At 46.5% G+C, this 22,259-nt stretch overlaps 1 protein-coding gene across 1 annotated transcript in view; it reads left to right on the top strand.

Moving 5' to 3' along the window:
- The window catches only part of LOC146809714 (sacsin-like), a 406,589-nt gene that overhangs the window by 352,588 nt on the left and 31,742 nt on the right, over nucleotides 1-22,259 (top strand). Inside the window, 1 exon segment of the mRNA XM_085616554.1 lies at nucleotides 4,713-4,801. Within this exon segment, the coding sequence (XP_085472680.1) occupies nucleotides 4,713-4,801 (89 nt within the window).

Here is a 22,259-nt window from a genome sequence, read left to right as displayed (position 1 = left end):
TGTCTGTGTCATGAGATCTGGAGTGATAAAACTCAGCGTAATATGCCATAAATCGCTCGGCTATCGCGTCAGGATTGCTAGTCTTCTCGCCAGTGTCTAAGGTGAGCTCAATGGGGTTAGTGGCCACCCATCGTCCTCTCATAAGGGCCGCCTATGAAGCGCCAGGGCGCTCCCCCTCCCCGTATGTTCTAGCTATTGCATATTTACCCCTTAGCTTCACCTCTCGATCTGCTTCTAAGTGATATTCCTCCAGAGTAGTCTTAAGTGCCTCTACAGATTGAGCATTGCCGTTTACCAGCGCTTCGCGCTCTAACTCAGCCAATTTTCGCTCCAGTAGGGCCAATCGCCCTCTAATAGATTTCAATTCTCCTGAGTGCTTAGAGATTGCTATGCCACATATATAGACTTTGAAAGTCTCCCAAATAGTAGCAAAATGTGGCACTGAGCCAATATTGGTGGTAAAGAAGGTGTCCATGGCCTCCAGCATTTTTACCTTGAAAGCGTCATCCAGTAGTGCATACGGGGGGAACCGCCAGGTGAACGGAGGGGGGCACTTTGTAGGGGATTCCAGGGTAAGAAGTATTGCGAGTGGTCAGAATATGAGCGAAGAAACACCTCACAGCCTCAAACAGTGTGCCTAAGTGAAGTAGCCAGAAACCAATAATCTATCCTGGTGTGTAAATTATGAGGGGCAGAGTAATGTGTGAACCCTCCCGCCAGGCTCGATTGAGAGCGCCAAAGATCTGACAGTCCCAGCTCAGTTAATGTATCTATAATCGCTTTAGCAGCCATTGACTGGCACCGTACCGGGCCTCCCGAGCGGTCGACATCAGGGTTTAACACGCAGTTAAAGTCACCTCCCCATATCTGAGGTAGATCGGGTAATTGGCGCGCTAAGGCCAGCAAATCCTGAAAAAATTGTGGCCAATCATAGTTGGGGCCGTATACATTAATTAAAATACAGTCCATGCCTTTCCCTGTACATTTAGATATAGTATACCTGCCTTCTGAATTGGTGTACATTTCCTCTAAGTAGAGTCGAGTCTAGGGCTAACCCAGGTGAGTACCCCTCGGGCATGTGAGGTGAAACCAGCAGCATGGAATGTACCACGGATCCGCCTACGGGCAAGTGTTAGGTTAGCTATGGGGAGGTGGTTTTTCTGTAACAGCGCTATGTCAATCTTATGCCTAGCTAAATACGCTATCACTTTTCTGGTTTTGGGCTGGTCATTTAGACCTCTAACATTCCAAGTCAATAACCGTACCTTGTCCTCTATGGTATCCAGGGAAGTAGGGATGTGATCTCAGCTGGGATGTCTAGGCGCCCCCTAACTGAAGGGTGTGAGACCAATGTTCTTCCGCCTGTGTCTACTAAGATGTGTTCTGTATACAGTCCTCTCATTGTGACCAAATTAAAACAAACAATTAAAAACAAACCGCAATCCAGAATCCCTCCCCCCTCCCACACCATACAATCCCAAACTTAGCACAGTCAATATCCCCCCCACCTCAAATCCCTTCCCCTTAGGAAAAGAAGGCAACAGGCCATGTAGTGTGTAACACGTGGGGGCAGATGTTACCTCAGCACTACTAATGGCCATTGACAATAACCTACGCTATCTTGAACAAATTTGTGCATTCGTAACCAACCATAATGCCGTTGGCACTTATAAACTACCAGAGATACAGCATCAGGACAACTATAATAATCAAGGCATTACGTATAGGTGTAAGGTCAAAAATAGCAGTAACACTATTGAGAAGTGGGCAAACTCACTATAAGCCCAAGAGAATCAACAATAATTGCAAGAGTTCTGATTTTAGCGCGTCTCTCTGTTAAAACATCGTTAGGAGCTTGGAGGAGTCTGGGATACCGCAGGTCTATGACTCAGGTCCCGATCAGGCAAGTGCCCCAGCAACCAGACCCAGCGGGGCGAACTGCAGAGGGAAACCCAACTGTTCACTCATGATTCAATCCTGTTCGTCCAGGCCGCCGCCAGCAGCCCCACCAGTCGCCTCATCAAGTCCCTCCGCTGTTGTATCTTGCTCTGCTTTCTTTGAGAAGTCCTTCAGAGCTTTTTGTAGCACTTTAGGGTCCGAGAAGATACGGAACGATACATTGAAGGTGACTCTCAGACTGGCCGGGTGGAGCATTGCGTACTCAATATTTTGATCAGGGAGTCACCGTTTAAGGGTGTTGAATTGGCGTCTGGCTTCTTGGACTTTCATTGTAAAGTCTGGGTAGAGAGAGAGTGCAGAGCTCTCGTATTGAAGCTCCCACAGTTCTCTAGCCCGTTGGAGGGCGGAGTCCCTGTCCCGATAATTTAGTAGTTTTGCTATCATTGGGCACGGAGGGGCCCCAGGGGGCGGACGCGGCCCAAGCGACCGGTGGGCTCTCTCCACCACAAATATATGGGAGAAAGTTTCACGGACCAGCAAGGTGACAAGAAGTTTTTCTATAAACTGTTCAGTGTTGCCCATCGATGTGGACTCCGGAAGACCAGTAATACGAATGTTACTCCTCCGGGAACGGGCTTCTAAATCCTCCGCTTTGTCTAGTATCAACGTGAGCGCCTTAGCCCTTAGTTTTTTAACTGAGTCCGTATCCGATTGCGCTTCTTCAACCTCGGTGACTCTGTGCTCGGTCATATCTATCCTCTCCACGTGCTTATCTAGCCGCTCCGACATTCTATCCATACGGAAGACTAGGGAATCTTTCCATCTATCATTAATAAGCTCTTTTGCACAGCTACGAACATTTGTTTTACTTCCCCGGCCTCATCCTCCGGAACGTCTGCTCGATCATCTGCAGAGCGGGGGTCGCCTGGGTCTCTGGTTCTGGTTCTCTTGGAGTCAAAGAGCAATTTTGTTTACGTCTTGTCAACTTTGCCCATGATGTCGTCTCTTGGGGCGCAGAACCCACTCAGGATACAGTGGTGTCGGAGTGAAGCTACCAGGTGCCCCTGTAGGCCACGTCTTCAAGCCCTGTTCGTCGCAATCCACAGAGCACCAGGTCCTCACCGGTGCCGTCCACACCACACCCAACGCTGCTGTCCAGGAGTCCTGGCTTGGTGTTGTCCTGGCGTTGTGAACAGAGCTATAGTAGAGAGCACTGCTCACCTGTCCTGGTGGCGTGGTATTATGGTAGCTAGTTCGGTCTACGGGAGCAACCCCGTCTTGTGGGGCCAGTGCAGTCTGCGTGTGCTAGGTCGGGAGCGCTATTTACTCACCGTGATTATGAGGCACTTGTGTGGAGCATGATTCAATTCTGTGTAAATCTGTAGAGTGTCGGTGCCTCCGTGACCCAAGTCAGAGGTATGGATTCTTCTCAGCGTGGCAATGTGGGCTCGGGCAACAGCCCAGATCCAGGGTCTCCCAGTGTCCTTCGGGAGCTACACGATCATTATGAGGCCCTGTCTCCCTCCTCGCGGCAGCCCCTCAATCCATGGGCCCTATCACCTCCCCTGAGCCAGAAGAGAGTGGGGGGAAATCCAGCTGAAGGAGTGTACCGCAGGCCGTTCGTACTCCGAGAGGAGAGGTCAACAGGGTGCCGCAGCTGCGATAGCTTGGTAGGGAAGGAGCAGTCCTCATAGGCAGAGCCCGCGGGGCAATACAGACGCCGGGGGGGGGGGGGGTCAGCTGCGTATCACGGGGATTATCGCAGTGGCCTCACCTCAACGAATCCGCCCAACGTATCGCAGCAACGAGGGGAGCAGGGCTATCGAGACCCAAGTCCCGGAGGGTCAGTCACTCCAGGGCTGCCGCTGCGCTCTGAGTGGAGTATTGTGTCGGCGCCCCAGGTTGCGCTGCGGCCGCGCCTCACCGTAGGGTACCCTACTCCGGAGCACAGGCCACAGAAGGGGGCAGTGATGGTTGGGGAGGGTATCTGGCCCTGGGAGATCCCCGTGAAGTTCAGCAGGCAGCGTTGGAGGAGCAGGTGCTTGATGCAGTGCCACCAGTAGAGGAATGTCTGGCACACAGCGGCTCTCAGCAGTTGAGGCTCGCGGGCATACACAAAGCCTCCCAGGCTGAAGTGCTCAGCAGCGCCGGAGGCCGCAGGGGTGTTCTTCCCCTTACGAGTTAACTGCTGTCTCAAAAGTGGTATCGGAGGGAAGCCCTGAGCGAGCACTTCATGAATCACGGCTTTATGTTTCGATTAACAACGCCGAATGCAAGGATAGTTGATGCGTAGTGCCGATGGCTTTCAGAGCTCGCCTTTCACGCGGCCATCTTGTGCTGCGGCAAGCTCCGCCCCCCTAGTCTTTCTGAGAGGTTAAAGCATATATTGTGTTCCTGACCAAATATATATTAGCTTAACGATTACAGTATAAGTTTCTCCAAATATAGTGCTAAAAAGTGGGCTATTGCAGAGCCCGGTCAATATTTAGCAAGTCATATTTTGGATATGCATGTGGTTAATGCCCATTTTTATAATCTTTTTGAATGTACAGGGCTTTGAAGTATGTAGCTGATCTTGGAAGATGTTTGCTTTGCTAAATTCTTGAAAGCAGAAAAATAAAGAATGTCAATTGCATGCTGTTCAACAAGAAAATGTAATAAATGTTTAAAGTATGCTCTGATGATGCTATTTTAAAGCGGCACATCCAATGCATTTGTTCTCATAACCATTAAACTAAGGCTTACCTGATTATTCCCTTTAAGTCACTGTACATTATTTTTAAAAGAATGTGTACTATTTTCTCTTTTTCCAGACTTCTTCTGCCAGGCCTGATAGGGCGGTTCCTGCCAAGTGATCTCAGATTTGGTGTCACTCAGCACCTCCAGAACATGGGAGAAAGTCGTAAGTCTTAAACATGGTCACTGTTGTCTGTCTGAGCGTGGATTCTGCTTCTCCTCCAGTGTGACACAAAACCATTTTCACTTACTCTAGTATCAGGGCCATTACTCATAAGTTCAAGAGGGATGGACTTCCAAAACAGGGTACATTTTCAGGGCATATATATAGTAACAACCATGCGTTCAGCTAATACAAAACATTATTGTATTGATACAGACACTCGACACTTACTAAGGTGTGGAAGAAAGGTGCTTATGTATGTGTTTAACACAAATGCAACCTCGGGCCCATGGTGCCATGAAGGATACAAACTATGAATCTATAGATAGCATCACAAATGCTCTTCACCTTCTTTGTTTTATTTCCATCCAGAAAGCAGTCCAGTCTCTCCAAGGCATAGGCTGATAAAACTATTCGAATAATTGAGCATTCAAGACAAACCTGTGGGGGTCCCGAGAGGAAAGTATTCTGTTGTAGAGAGACCTAAAATCTTGTGTATAGGTATCCAAAGAGGACTAAATAATTACGAAAAATTGTAAGGCGAGCCGTCACACTCAGACGTCGGTGCCATGCTTCATCATGGTGGTTGCCTTAGTCATCTTAAATTAATATGGTGGCAAATGGGCTCCCTGATTACACAAAGTACTATCTATGAAGATGGTGCAGGATCCAGAGTTGCAGACTAGAAGTCTCGGGCTGGGACTTTAATTACTGAAAGTCCCAGAAGATCATGAAAATAAAGTCAAGCAACATAGGAGTGTTAGTCCTCCAGAATCATTTAGGTCAACGCGTTTCTGTAGTTGTGCGGCCCCATCGGAGGGGCCCCTGGTTTTCATCAGAACCAGGATCCCTTCATATCTATCAGTTGTTATTCATACAACATACAGCACTCGCTCTTTTCTTATGCATTGATGCTGAATGTCCGTGCGTCTTTAAATTGAGTAGTTCCTGTATCAGAGGGGGCCAAAGCCCCATTAACACTGAGAACATGCACACATTACAGGTCCTGGGCAAATGACAAATGTGTGACTAAAAGGTTACCCTTAAGTGTTCCCCCATGGGGCATTAATCACCTCCGATAGAGGGATTACAAACAGGTGGGAAAAAAATCAAAAAATGTAGAAATGCAAAACAAAAGTTGCAATATGGAGGCCCAGTTGTAATGATCCAATGTGTGCATCTCAGGTCTGACGGAAACAACGGTGACAGCAGTATGGAAACTCGCCTATAAAATGGCATTAAAGACCTATTTGGCAAAATCGCTTTTTCTGCAGTGTTCACAATTTAAAGAGCACACAGATTATTGGCGCCAAGTCCTCCACCAGGAGCTCCACCGAGAACTGTAATTGTAAAATTACTGAATCACAGAGATTGAACTTCAATCCTGCCTATGGCCACAGAAAAGGGGGAAATTCAGCATCTAATAAGAAGAATATCATTATTTCTAGACTTCTCCCAATCCGCTCAGATGATGGGAAAAGCATTCATTGACGTCAGAAAGAAATTCTAATTCAATGAAGTGCCATATATGGTGCAAGGCTGGACTAAGTTACAATCAGTTTGAAATTCCGAGTTCACCTCTGAAGCAAGGCACATATACACCATTTGATGAGTGCATGATGTAATGATAACAAACAAGTACGGACATTGTGTATTTCATGTTATGTAATGCTACAAAACGAATCAGAATCAGATGGGAAGATAAGATTAGCGAATTTATGACTTCTGGAGAAGCTACACATTCCTCAAAGCAACATTGGAAGGCCAGGATAAGGTGCTCCCTTAAAGCAGACAGAAGACCAAACTCGCAAAGATGTATCGGAATTGAGTGATCATGATTCGAATGGGCCGTGAGTGAAATTTTATATCTGAACCAGCGACTCCATTCAGATTAGTTATTCGAAAAAAGTTTGTTATGCGTTCTCCTCTTACTTTGGAGCTGAAAAAGTGACCAAATGGAAATAGGACGAAAACAGCCAATTAGGTCTGATCCAAACCACCCTCTTTCTAGGATGGTCAGTTGGATACCATATTCATCACATAAGCAGAATGTAACACAAATGGACTTCTTGGCAAACAAACTGTCTTTATAGGTGCCACTGCCATTGCCAGCCTACAAAGAATATCCTTGTCCTGTCCCATGACGGAATATTAAAGGGTCAGGTGGGCGTTGGCTATTGGCCCATGGTGCTTATCGGCAAATAGTTACTTTGTTTAGCCTCTCTGTTTGGCATGTTATTGAAATCACTGATTAGGGAACGAGTCAGTAGGGACGGGGGATTGTTTGTTGGAAATGTTAGAAGTAATTCAGTGTACAAATGGCCATTCTCTGCACATACTACATATTGGAACTATATCTTGTACTCCAGTACCAACTAATTTGTCACTTGACAATACAGAATATTAGCATGCAAAATAAATCTTACATTTCGCTAATAATCTGGAATATTGGAGGTCCAAACAAACCCCAACAGCAAAGACAAATATTCACCTACAATGTAGGTTGTGGCCATGTTACTGGAAACACACATTCCAGCAGACCGACCTGCATAGTTTGCCACCAGGTGAACAACAAGCATTTGCAATGCAATCGGTCTCGCCTTTGGAACCTTATATGTATTTAGCTATGCAGCACATTAGCCTGGGTGCTGAAACATCTACTGTTCTTTAACATGAAGGGAAAGTAAGCACCAAACTGCGTAACACTGCAGGTATGGAAACACATGGAGTAACATATTGCCTTTCACTGGGAAATGGTATAGAACAAAGCTCTGCTTTGAATATAAAATCAGGGCCTTCAGTGGTCATATCACTGAAAATACAAGTTTTGAAAAAATATTATTGTCCAAGGGTGCTCGTGGAAGACAATTTCTTTGGACTGGAATCTAGAGAATGCTTAGGTGATTCTGGTATTTTACTGATCTCTGTTAGTCGTTTTCTATCAGGAAAGTTAAATAGAGGCAGTTGCCAGAAAAAGTAAAAAAAGAAAGTCTCTCAGCAGAAGCAATTCTGGTATTTTACTGGCCTCTGCTGGTTGTTTTTTTATCAAGACAGGTAAATAAAGGCAGGTGAACAGAAAAGAAGTCCCTAAGCAGAAGCAGACAAGTCCTAGGGCTGATCTCCAGAGCCCACAAAGTACATACACATATACGTATATACTAAAGTATATACAAGAGGTCTCAAAAGCTCGACCTAAAAAGGGTGTTTTTTTTATATGTCTTTACTAATTTTCAAGGAAAGCGTACAAGTCACCAGACAAGTTGGGAGCACGTATTGATGTAAAACAACAATGCGGTATAGTAAAAAAAGGATCAGTAAGGAAGTCAGGAACATAAAATCGGATACCGAGTCGCATCAATTATTGCACCATGATATCCATATCTCAGTTATACAACCAACCGTCGTGATAGTTCCTGCAACTCGCATCTAAAATAGTCTAAACAACTGGCAAAGGAGGATATGGTATGCAATGCCTGGTTCGAGTGTATCCATTTGTGGGTGGGGAGCTATGATCTAGCTGTACAACTGTGCGGGATCGGCGCATTATGCCGGTATGCCAATGCATGAATATGCCCTGAATATGTCGCTTAGGGGAGGGGGTCACTCGGGAAGGAGACCATCCAAGGGCTGACGGAGGCGAGGGGGCCACACTTAGGCAGAAGAACATCTTCCTATAGTATAAATCTTCCCTAGATGGCCATAGCAGTAGGTCAGTCCTAGAAGGCCAGCAGACCAAATGGGGCGCGTGTTAGTTTCAACTCGATTACTGAGAGATATGCCTTCCAGTTGGGAGGATTGGAAGTGATAGGACGGCCCGGTATATTACCACGGGATATCTCGAGTTCGACCACCAGGGCTCTATGGAGATCGGTGAGCCATGTTTGGACAGAGGGGTCAGGTGCGATTTCTAGGACATGGCTAGCCTCTGCTTCGCTAATACCAATGCTAGATCTAGGAATTTGTTAAGGGTTTTATGCTTTGTAGTGCGTGATATGATACCCAGCAGAAAGTGTGAGTTGTGTGATACGATTATTTTGCCCATAGCCTCTGTGAGCATGTCCACCACCACTGTCCAGTATAATGACAGTGTAAAGACAATGCCTTTTTATTTACCTGTTTTCCAATTAACACATAAATAAAGGCATTGTCATTTACAATGCCAATAGCTCAAACTCTTGTAAATGTGAGACCTATGGAAAGAAGCTGCTGCCATTGTCCTGGGCTGCTTGGAAAGTGAAAGCGTGCATGGCGCCATGAAAGTTGCAGAAAAGCATGTAGTGCCTGCAGAAGGAGAAACTCATTAAAGAAAATAGTGTAAAGAAAATAGTGTTTACAGACTAAAAAAGACGTACCATGTAACAACTGAAGTAAATGGGCCAGTCCTCATGGAAGGTTACAAATGAAGACAAGGCAGTACTAAGGAGGGACTAGATCAATATGGGGGCACTGCGGGGAGGATCCTGGTGTGGCTGGACAAAATGCGATAGTAGGTGTTAAGGAAAAAAAGAGAATAAAGGGAATATTTTAAAAATGATTAGAGCTTGTAGAGTTCCTGCTGTAAAGGGGGAGATGAAGGCTCAAGGACTGATCACTTCTCTCATGATTACATGGCCGAGTAGCATATAACTGTGGGGCTTGTGGCCAAAGTGGACTGGGCCTTGCCTTGAGCCATATGCCAAATTTAAGAGCTTAGGACCTAATGGATTCCCTTTGGATTTACAGAAGGAACACAAGGTTGCACTTATGCTAGTTATATCGGAGTAGTGGTCAGTAAAAGGTTATCTTACCAGAGACCTTAGGCAATCTACCTAAGTTCACTTCCAAAAGAAGCAAGTCTGCAAAAAAGAACCAAACAGGCAGAAAAACAGATTATAGAGTATTGGCCAAATAATTTGCTGGAGTAATTTCGCATTCCAGATCATTGTGACTTGGTTTAAAAAACACACTAGGAGGGACTTCAAAAGAAAATGTAAAATATTGTAGGACTAATGTATCTAATTGAGAGCCTTAGGTCCACACACTCATTAAAAGCAGAGATGGTATTTAATTTCAGAGAGCGGATGTTACTGCATTAGTTCTGGAAAAGAGTGTAGCTGGAACAGAATTTCATGAGGCATCTGCGTGCCTTGTACGGGAATGGAAACAAACTTACTTTCCAGATCCTTTCCACTTGCAAGAGGATTCCAGACATGCTAATATATCTTTCCAGACATCTTAACTGCACCGTTACAAAACCTTGTTTGAAGGATTAGGATCAAAAGTAAAAAAGGGATGACAGGATATCTTTAGAGACACCAGACACCCATATCTCTCAACCTGTAGTCTTGACATGTTTTGAGAGTGTGGACAATTTTCTCTGCATTGTATTAGCTGGCATAAATCCGAGATTCGCCATTGGGGGAGTCAGGGGTAAATAATTCTGTCCATGGACAGCATATTTATGCAGTAAATATCTAGGTGGTGCAAGAATGCTCCAGATTTGTGAATTTGAACAAGATGCTGCTGCGTGCCAGATTTGCTAAAGGCAGCAATCATTGCGGCTGCCCGGCGCGATCTCCTAGTACGAACTGGAGGTATATCTTTTTCCTTTGTCACAGCGTAAATGTGTTACTTCCTTCCTATTTCTCTATTAAGAACTGCTAAGTATCTTGCAAAGATTTGAAAGTCTGGATGTTTTCTCTACTAATCACTTATAACAACTGTCCACCCAAGCCCCACCCCCCAACCCCAGGCACCCACCCCCGCAATTCGTATGCTTAACGTGCAGGTATGCTTTTGAGTTCACTGTCCATAACACAAGACAGTCACATTATTTATGCTTCTTTGCATTAAATTAAAGGGTATTTAAGTTGCTCTGGTGCCATACAGTTGTAATAAGTAAATAGGTCTGTGTATAAACATCTCTACATTCCTACAGCTATCAATAATGCAGCCCGTGGTTACTGCTTTTTCTCTCGGACTACCCATAAAAGTTGGCAACCACTGGTAGAAGCCAACGGGCTTTCCTTTGAAACGTGGGTGCAGAGCTGCCAATCTGTACATTATTGTTTAAAAAGAAATGATAACATTTCAAAATATTGAACGAATAGCAGGCATATCTAACAGTATTTCATAGCTGTACATTGACAACTGTTTAGTAGCATAAGATGCGAGAACTAGAAAGCACAAGCACTCTCATGGAGTGCTGAATGATAAAGAAAATAGTACCCTATTGAGAGCATTGGGAGGATACAAGTGAGCAAATCACATGGATCTTAAAATGGAAGAAAATGCCGTCAAATATGAAGCAAGAAAATGAGAATGAATAAGCCAATGAATGGTAAGCAAAGGATGGGATGTAAGCCATGATTTAATTCACAGTATGTCTTTTGCAACCTGGCAATGTGCTGTCTGGATAGCTTCACTCAAAAGCTTGGCAACAACGAGCTTATGTAGGTATCTCAACAGCTTCAGAAGCTGTAACAATGTGCCTGACTCCAGCATGGCTGCTCTGCAGACATTAACTATTTAAACAAAATTCAAGAAAAAAACATGTCACATGCTAATTATGCAATACCTAAAACTCATGTCCCACATTACACTAGTACTAAGAGCAGACTGCTAAGCTTCAAAATGTGCACTTCAAACCATTGTTAGTAATGTCCACTCTGTTGAAGAGCAACAAGACCTACTTTTTCAAATTGGTTTCCACTCATGGGACTCTTGAGAAACTAAATGTTAATAAAGAAGTTGACCCTGTGATGTTACATGCAGTAAAATGGCACACAATACCACTTTTGAGGGCATACTAAACTTGGTTTATGGTGATTCAACGTCAATGCCTGTAGTCAGGGCCAGACTTTGTTCTAAAAGCACCCTGGGAAAAACCAAATTTGGCGCCTCTTCTAAACCTTCTTCAATGTTCTCCCTCTCTCACCGTTACACATCTGCCTTTCCTAGGCGCTGTATACAAAAACCTTTACTATGACAAAGTAACAATGCTGCTTTTGTGCTATGCTTTGTTGGGGCAGGGGGAGGGGGTCTGTATGTCGTGTCTGTTAGTGCCCTTCCATTTCTGGTGCTTTCCAGCAGTTTTAAGATCTTCTTAGAGTTTCTCATTGCTCAAATGAGTGTAATTACTGATATTTATGTGTTTCCTTAGTCTTCAGTGCTTGATTTTTGCTCACGAGAAAGTGGCACTCAGTCATTGAACGTCACTCAGAATTAAACTGAAAAGATGTCATATAAGCAATCTGAAACCATGGCAGCTATGAAAAGCCTGCTTCGCTGCCTGATGCTGTTTTACCCCATTATGTCAAAGTAGCTCCAGGAAACCCTCCTGAGGGTATCTATGTGCTTTATGAATATCATTCATTCAATCATAAGTAACATTTTTATTTCTGCTATTCTAGCTCTAACCATTGCCTTTATCAGAAGATCCCTAGCACCGTATGCTGTGGAGCGAGCCTGCTGGAGAAACAGGTCAATGTTCAGCGTTTTGTGCCCTGCCACCGTCCCTGCTCCCGACCTTGGCTAACCCCTTGCTACTCGGGTGGTCTTAGTGGGTGGGGCCTTTTGTGATCACAGATCAGTTAGGTCCTGAGTGATCACCTTAGCAGTGAACAGCCTTTGAACACAAATCCTCCTCCGCCCCCCCCAACCTGAATCAATAACCCAGGATAATGGAGGTGAGAGGCTGGAGAAGGGGCGGACAGTACAAAGTGAGGAAGACACTCTCTGCAGCCTTCAATATTAAAAACGTAGGCTGGTCATTTAATTGTGTGCTCACCTAAACCTAGGCTGCCTGGGCCGAGCTCGCTCATGACCAAGGCTTGCCCTGCCTGCAGTTTCACGCGTTTGAGACCAACTCATGATGCTCATTTAGTTGGATTGGCTGAAACAGGAAACTGCGCGGAAGTTATTACAGACCCCTCAGCGAGTACCACGAGAGGCTCACACGGGGACCACGGCAGCCTCCTCTCCCTGTGAGCATGTCTGCGGGAATGGCTCTACACACGGGCATCCTCTCACTTCCCTTATGTGACAGAGGAGCTGTGCGGCGGTCCCTCCTGCGTCCAGCCTGCCGAGGAGGACAGCACTTCCCCGGCACCACCCATGCACGAGAGGCACACACGGGGACCACGGCAGCCTCCTCTCCCTGTGGGCATGTCTGCGGGGGATGGCTCAACACACAGGCATCCACTCACTCCCCTTACCTGACAGAGGAGCTGTGCGGCGGTCCCTCCTGTGTCCTTCCTGCCGAGGAGGACAGCCCTTCCCCGGCACCACCCACGCTGCTTCTGCTACCGGTGCCGCGGAGCTAGCAGGCTGGAAGTCCTGCCGCCGCCGGGGCCCGGCATCCACCTGTCAGAGCCCCGCGGAGCAGGAGGACCGCGCGTAACCACTGCATACTACCGACACCTTGTGAGGGGTACTAGTAAGAGGAAAGAAGGGACGTACAGGGCAGAGGGGCAGCTGGTTGACAAAAGCCGGCGAACTTCACAGAAAAGGGCTAGCAGGCAGAGGTACCATTCAGTTGAAAGCATGTGCACAAGACCAAGCTCCTCTCCCTCTGTGAGGAGCGTGCACATCTCCTGTCCTCCATATGCGCAGACAGAGTGGGAGAGAGGGAGTGAGCGAGCAGGGGTTGTGCTAACGCCGTGAGCCGTGCGTGTGCACATCTCCTGTCCCCCTTCGGCCAAGAAACCGACAACAATAGATCTCGCCAAGGCGGGCAGCGCATGCGCTGCGTCGCTAGGCGAGACCTAAAAACCCTTTGGATGAAAGATAGACAACCTCCGGCCCACAAGGGCTCATCCTGTGAATGGGATAGGGTTGATTAGATACGCATGCAGGAGACGTCAAATTTAACTAAACCTACTTTAAAATTTAAATGACAACCCGGTGAGGGTGTTCAGAAGTTCAATAATTGGATCGATAATACAGGTCATGAGTATGCTCCTTCTGAGCAAAGCGAGCTTATAAGAGGTCAGTGTTAGACCCTTGGTTTTCTAACGACTTGGCAGGAGCTAAACTACAACTTAGATGCCTCTAAAGCCAGTAGTGGAAAGCATATCAAAACCTAGGTAAACAAGCCTTTAATAATGGCATGCATAATTAAAAAAAGATGGTTATTTAGGCTAAGACAAAGTACTTTACAAGTAAATTATGCATGTCTCAAAACTCAAAGAAAGAACTTGAGTGCTACTTTGGATGGCCCCTTCCATCATAGACCCTCTTACCAACCTATTAAAAGCATCTTTTAGGGCAAGTAGAGTCCTTAATTACTTTTAAAAAGCTACTGCAATCTCTATATTGAAAAAACCCAGGGCTAATTAAAAATCCTAAAGAATTTTCAACACATTTCTCTACTGCCCCACTATGCCAACTCCTGAAGGCTCATATAGCGCAGGGAGTGAGTTCTCATCTTTCTAACTCTAAATGTTTAGCTCCTGATCATGCGGATTTCTGAACTAGAAAACAACACAAAAACGAACACGATTTTATCAGTTATCGATGACTTGAGAGGAGATCTGGATGATGGACATATCCCATCCTTGATTTTAGTTGATTTATCCATGGCTTTTGACATGGTCGATCACAAGATCTTATTGGATCGAATGCAAACTTTGGGGTTTTCAGGGTTGGTGTTTAATTGGCTTGCTCATTTTGGGAGAATAGGACACATGCAGTCCAATTTATTCCATCTAGGACACCAGAAAAAAAATTGAGCGTCGAGTTCCACAGAGTTCTGCCCTTCCTCACATCCTTTCAGCATTTACATCCATTCCTTCATAAAAGAACTGTCAAAAAGAGGATGTCAGATTTTTAATAATGCTGACGACTGTCAGATTCTACTTCACCTTGATATCTTGACACCAGCACAAGATCAGTTTAAAGATATAATGTGCTTTATTAGTTGATGGATGAAACATAACCATTTAAAATTAAATGATGGAACGACGGACATTGCGGTGTTAAATCAGAACAATTCAATATGGACAAATTGATACTGGCCTTCAGCAATGGGTATGTTACAATCCCTTTGTTTCCTGGACAATCATCATTTTTTTAGGCCTCAAATAAATGTGGTGGCTTCTAAGTGTGTATACATGTTGCAAACTATTAGGAAGATCCAACTGTTCCTTTCATCTGAAGCTATGAAGACCATTATGACTGCTGTTAGTGGCGCAAGATTCCAATACGCTAACAGCTGATATTTTGGTTGCCCTTAATGTGACCTAAAAAGGGTTCAGTTATTTCAGAACGCCACCGGTAGGCTAGTTTTTAGAAGTCCTCGGATAAAACAGATTACCCCTTATCTAAAGAGACTCCTGAAAGAAGACTGATACTTCTTTATAAAAATAGGTGAGCTCCTTATTGAGCGTAGATGTTGGACGGGAGCTTGCCACACAGCAGCAGTTTATCGAACCTCCTTCTCAGCTTCCTAACGCTCCACATGCAATGCAAATGCTCACAACATTCTCGTGCAGAAGGAGGAATATAACACTTCTTCCTCCCCAACAACAAAACAACCAATACAAAACTCCTAGTAACAATACGCTGGAAAAGTGATTGCATACATTTGAAAACAATATATGAAAGAACTACAACTTGATGTGCAGAACATTTCAAGAACTTTAATTACAACATATGTCAAACACTTCATAATCATTCAACCACTTCGGCATCTTTCTCAACCTGACTGGATATCACCTAGCTTTCTTAGCTTCAGCGACATTCTTCTCTTTTCTGATACTATTGTCACACTCTGTCAAACAACCTAGATAACTTAACCACCCTATTTCGATTACAAACATTGCCATCACTTAACTTCACTATGAAGGGACGAGAAAATCTTGACAACCCTTTGCCTTGACCACGACTCCGCTTGACAAGAACCAATCACCAACAGGCAAGCCAATAATAACTTTATTAATCACCTCATCTCTTGCTTCCTTACTCAAACTCTTTCCACGTCTTTAAATAGGAAAACCCTTGGTTTCTTCCCCTCATGACTGGTATTGTTATTAAGCATGGTGCAAAACACCCCCACCAATTTTCCAAAAGCTTCTTGCCAGTGAGTACTGTAGTGTCTTGTGAGTTTGCTTTGATGGGACCTTTTGGTTCCTGATGGACTCTGTAGAACTGTGACGTAAGTGTTAGAGTGTGGTGAATAGAGTTTAGGTTTAGAATAGTGAGTTCACAGTTACAAGCAGTGGTATAAAGACGTGTAATACCAAGCTCCGTGTGTAGTGTATTCATTTACAAGTACCCAGGCTGGGAAGGACTCTACAACTGGTGACAAGTTAGGAGACGTTACCCGAAGATCAACAGTGCTCTCTCCCAGAGAGTTTGCCATAGTCCAGAAAACTGTTCGTGCGTGCCACACGTGCCTCATTCAAAGTGAAGATTGACGTTTGGCTATGTGGAGTTGAAGCGCTACTCCAGCCAGTGTGAAACATTTGAAAATAACAAAACCCTCACTGAGAAGTTTACTGATCGTTGGGCAGAAATCTGCTACTAAGGAAGTGAAAGAGGTACTGTGCCACTACGTAACACTGAGCTATAAATCATACATATGACAATGCTAAAGGCAGCGACAACGAGGTGCAGAGAAGCGCTAAAGACAGTGATAGTTGAGTGCAAAAAAGCGCTAAAAACAGAAACATTCCGAATACAAGGAAGCACTACAGGCAGGAGGAAACAAATACAACGCAAAGCGGCCAGAATGGTGAAGAACCCATGCAAGAAACAAAGCCGCCACTCACTGCTAAAGAAGACAGCACCTCACAGACAGAGTGGGCGCGATGGCCCAGGTGGCAGCATGCAGCTAGAGCTTGTTTAAGGTGCCAGTACAAGTGGACTGCAGATGCTGCTAGAGCGAGCTCTTCTCTCAACAGCAGAAATCCACAGGTTATGATGCTGTCGCATTGCTAAAACCACCACCTCCCTTCGATACTGCCAAAAAGTAAAATATTGGTGACAGACGACTGCCTGGATAGAAACGTTTGATTATTTAATTGATGCACTGAAAGGAACAGACAACAAAAAGATTGTCAAATAACTAAAAAATTCTTGCCAGTGAAAGAGGTAATAATGATACTGCCACAAACTGACAAAGTCACATACTGTCAAATCAAAGAATCGTTAAATCTCAAGTTTAATCCAATGCTGAATGTCAGTTGCAAAAGATATATTTTCAGTCAGGAACGACAGTAAGTTGGTGAAACAATCGACAAATTTGTTGAGAGACTTGATACGCTCATCAAACAATGTAAGTTCAATGATGAAAAAGCTATACGTCTTGGAGTTATTGACAGATTCATTCAGACGACGGATGCTGGCAGAAACCCTTAGTCTGGAGCGAGTTTTCATGGCTGCCAGAGCTGAGGAATGTGCTGATCCACAAGCTGCTGAGATGGAGGCCTGAGGTGTCCAGAGTGAGTCAGTCATGAACATGAAAAGCAAGCAGAAACACAAAAATGAAGGACACAAAGTGATGTCTTCAGAGAAAAAGAAACTGTGCTTTAGATGTGGATTTTCATTCCACACAAACGTATATGTCCCGCCATTGGACAAGTATGCAAAGGCTATGGGAAGGAGAACCATTTTGTAATGGCTTGCAAGGGCGAAGAAAAAGGTAAATGCGTCACAACAAGAAAACAAAATGGAAGCCCAAATGTTCCAGAAGTGACATTCTACGCACGCTCACTGTTGTTGTGCCACTGTTATTGAGCCCATCTGTGTCTTGCTGTAATTCCACCACTGTTTTTATTTTCTCGTGTCTGCCTGTTCCTTTTGCCTTTCACTGGTGCTGCCCCTGCGGCCCCTCCCCCCAGAATTCCCCCGCACCTGCCTCCCAGCCTCTCCTCCCTCCCACCTCCCGTACTTAATGGCAGCCGCTATGCGATCACGCGCACTGCTGGTGCGCCAAAGGCTAGCCCGTATGCGCTCGTCCACGACCCGACTGCGGCCAGCGCCAGGAACCCTGGACCTCCCAATACCCATCGCTACGACACCACCACCCTCCTCGCACTCAACCCTGGAAGCCAACAGGCCTCGCCAAACATGACCCACGGCCAGTTCTCCTGCCTCCACTGCCTCCAGACCCTCACTGCCACACCTAACACCTCCGACGCCAGCACCGGCGACACCCTATAATGCATCCTCCTCAATGAACGCTTTGTACTCAAACACTCCATGGAAATCTGGAACCTACTCGACTCTCTCTCGCCCAACATCGCATTCTTCACAGAGACCTGGACCAACTCATCCTCCGCCCCTGACATCAGCACCGCCATCCCAGACGGATACAAGATCCAGAGGAAAGACCGCCCCAATCACCCAGGAGGGGGCCTCGCCATTGCCCACAAGAGCACCCTCAGCCTCACCACCTCCAGCGAAACCTTCCCCTTTGCCGAACACCTGCACTTCCAGATCCAGACCACCCCAAAGCCACACTCTGAGGAACCCTCGTCTACAGACGCCCCGGCCCCCGAACACTCTTCGCCACCACCATCACCGACTTCATCGCACCCTACGCCATCGCCTCCACATACTACATACTCATTGGAGATCTGAACTTCCACCTCGACAACCCCAGCTACCCGAACTCCACTATCCTTCGTGACAACCTCGCCAACATCGGACTTAAACAACTCGTCAACACACCCACCCACAGAGCAGGACACACCCTCACCCGAGACAACCACACCTGGACACCGGACGCAAATGGCACAGCCAGAGAACTCCACACCTGGGTCTCCAACTGCGCAGACGAGCTCATCCCACTACGCAACCCCGACAGACAATGCCCTATTTCCACCTCAAGATCAAAAAACCTCTGCAACAACTTCATCGACCAGGCGCCACAGACGGCCCCCCAGAAACACCAGCCAGCCCACCATCTCCAACTGGACACCGATCACGGTGGAAGACACCGCCTCGACTATGAAAAGCATCCACTCTGGGACCCCCACTGACCCCTGACCCCTGCCCCCTCACATCTACCACAGAGCCATGACCGCCATCGCACCCTGAATAACAACGCACCATCAACACCACATTCAAAACAGGCACCTTCCCAGACGACTGGATGCGCGCAGAAGTCACACCCCTGCTCTAAAAGCCCACGGCTGACCCCACCGACCTCAAGAACTAGCGGCCCATCTTGCTCCTCCCCTTCACAGCCAAAGATGCAGAGAAAACAGTCAACAGGAAACTGACACGATTCATTGAAGAGAACGCCGTCCTCGACCCGCCCCAATCCGGATTCCGAAGCAACCACAACACAGAGAGCGCCCTACTCACCTCCACAGACGACATCCGCACCCTCCTGGACCAAGGCCACTCTGCAGCCCTCATCCTACTTGACCTATCAACGGCCTTCGACACCGTCTCCCACCTCACACTAGTTGCCAGACTACATGACGCAGGCATACAAGGAACAGCCTGGACTGGATCCGATCATTCCCCACCGGAAGGAGCCAAAGGATCAGACTCCCACCCTTCCTCTCCGACCCCACGAAAATCACCTGCGTAGTCCCACAGGGTTAATCCCTGAGCCCCACCCTCTTCAATATCTACATGGCTCCCCTCGCAGCCATCGTCCGAGAACATGCCCTCAACATCGAATCCTACGCTGACAACACCCTGCTCATCCTCTCCCTCACCAAAGACCCCGCCACCACTGCCAAACTTAACTTCCAGAAAGGAATGCAAGACGTTGCAGTCTGGATGACCAACAGCTACCTGAAGCTCAACGCCAAGAAGGCAGAAGACAGAAGTCCTCGTCTCCGGTACCACCCCTTCTGCATGGGACAGCACCTGGTGGCCGACTGCCCTCGGAAGCCCACCTACCCCCTCAGACCACGCCAACAACCTCGACATCGTACTCGACCCATCACTCACCATGAACCGACAGGTCAACGCCAACACCTCCAGCTGGTTCAACACCCTCCGCAAGACCTTCAAGTGGATCCCCCCTGAGTCAAGAAGGACGGTCACCCACGCACTCATCACCAGCGGACGACTATGGAAAAGCACTCTACGCCGCCATCAACAGGTCCCTACTTTGCAAACTCCAGACAATACAGAACACCGCTGCCAGACTCGTCCTCGGCTTCCCCAATACAAACACATCAGCCAACCCCTATGAAGTCTCCACTGGCCTCCTGTGGAGAAAAGAGTCACTTTCAAAATCCTCACTTACGCCTACAAATGCCTACACAACAACGTACTCAAATACCTCAAAGACAGAATCAACTTCCACGTACCCAAAAGAAACCTCTGATCTTCCAACCTCACACTGGCCGAAACCCTGCGCATCCACAGAGCCAGAGCAGGCGGAAGATCCTTCTCTCACATTGCAGCCAAGACCTGGAACGAGCTACTGGCACACATCAGACGCGCCCCCTCCCTGAACACCTTCAGGAAGACCCTCAAGACCAGGCTCTTCGGCTAAACAGATCTGCGGACCCCCCCCCTCAGCGCCTTGAGACCCTCAAGGGTGAGTAGCGCGCTTACAAATCCCTGATTGATTGATCGATTGATTGACAAGGCCAGTGGGCAACATCAGTTAAAGCAAATCAACACCAAACGAAGTTGATCATTGTCTAAACCTTCTTCCAAGAGTTTTTCAGTTTCATTGTCAAGTGACAAGGAAGACTGATGTGCAATGTTTACCTCAGAAAAACATGCATGTCGGACTGGCCGCATGCAAAGAAGAATATGAGTCAAAGTAAAGTCGGTGAGTAAAATCATAAGTCATTCAAACATTTTCCGAAAAGTACGCTCAAAGTAAACGGTTGCTCCATACCCTTTATTATTCACAGTGGTGCATCAATAAACATTATGCCTGGGGAGAAATATAATGAACTGTCTCCATTGCTCGTCTCACACCGTCGAAGACTAAAGTGTATACATGGGCTGCATCAATGCCATTAAAGAGTCAAGGTTCATTCGTAGTAACCATAAAACACAAAAAGATACAAGTACAGGCACCCACCATGTACTTCAATGTGCTGCGTCAAGTGCATCTTTACTCAGTTTCAATACTGCTGCTGATATGGGATAGATATCTGTGAACTACAACATGAATACTCATCATGAAATAGTAAGTCAGTTGTGAAAAGCTGGCCTGGTATATGATGTACACTTATGTAAGTGGACACCTTGCACCAGTCTAGACAACCCTTATGGTGATTTAAGAGATCTTTGACAACTTTAGAAAGCTCTCTAAGGGGTAGCTGTGGAGCGCAGCCTTCAGGCTTAGTCCAGAAGGAATGTAATGCAGCTTGTTTTACCAGAATGCAATCTCATAGTATAGATTAAGTGAAAAAGAACCACACCAAGTATTTATAAAAATATGTATTTATTCTACAATACTCTCTAGAATGTTCAAATATCTCCAACACGGAGATAAACACACTGCACAAAATACTTCAGTTAGAAATGCAGTAAATAGCACGATTTTACACGGGGGACCATATATCAATAAAGTGGTATAAGAACCATGACTCGAGTCAGGACAATGTCGAGAGGACGTAGAGTCACTGGGGACCTACAGAACCACCCCAGGTAAGTAGATAGGGACCCCACAGAGAGCGTGTGCAGTGTACCGGTTGGATTTAAGAATAGGGACCCTTCCCAATGGACCCTCAAGAAACCCCTTGGAAGTTAGAAGGTTGGAGAGCCACCCTGCCCGTGTATAACTTAGTACCTACGTTACCAACACATGGGACGCCGGGTGCATAGGGGTGAAGTGGTGTCGGAAACTGCAATCGATTCCAATGGAGGACTTCAAGAAAGTGCTGCTGTTGGAAGGGGAGAAAGTGTCTGTGGAATCCAAATGTGGATTATTGAAGAGGAGTACCTGGAAGAAGAGGGGACAGAGTCTATGTCACTCGAGAGTGACCAAAAGCCCAGAAAGATGAATGCCCTCCAATGTCGGGTGCTTCAGGTTAGATGACGGTGACCTTAACTCTGCAGCTGTGGGGACCATGCGATGCCGAGGACAATCAGGACCCGGATATGAGCTGTCCCATGAAGGATGTTGAGTGTTGAAAGGTCGGTGTCTAGCGGGAGCACCAACAAGCCTTGGCAAAGGCAACCCACGCAGGAGGTCAAGAAGGTTCAATGTTGGGACCAGCAAGGTCCAGGAAACACCACTTGCAGGGGAGGCAGGGCAGGCCCCAAGCAAACAGGGGAGTCCAATGAGAACAAAAGTGACCCTCAAATGGATCTACAGGCCGGAGGCACTGGAGTCGCGAGAGGACCTTGGGCAGCTCACCAATAGGAGCAGGCCACGGTGCCCATGAGGCGATGTGGCTGAAGATCTTGGTGCTAGAAGTTGCCGGAGGTTGGAGCTACTTGGAGCCCAATGCACTTGTCGCAAGGATGCTAACAAGCAATGGCAACTGCAAAAGTATGCGGTGCACAGGGGTTCGAGTAAAGCAGCCCACACGAGGGATTCTGACCT

This window comes from Triturus cristatus, chromosome 7, assembly GCF_964204655.1.
Source record: "Triturus cristatus chromosome 7, aTriCri1.1, whole genome shotgun sequence".
NCBI lineage: Eukaryota > Metazoa > Chordata > Amphibia > Caudata > Salamandridae > Triturus > Triturus cristatus.
The sequence above is the reverse complement of the archived record's forward strand: the minus strand, read 5'-3'. Positions and strand labels throughout refer to the sequence as shown.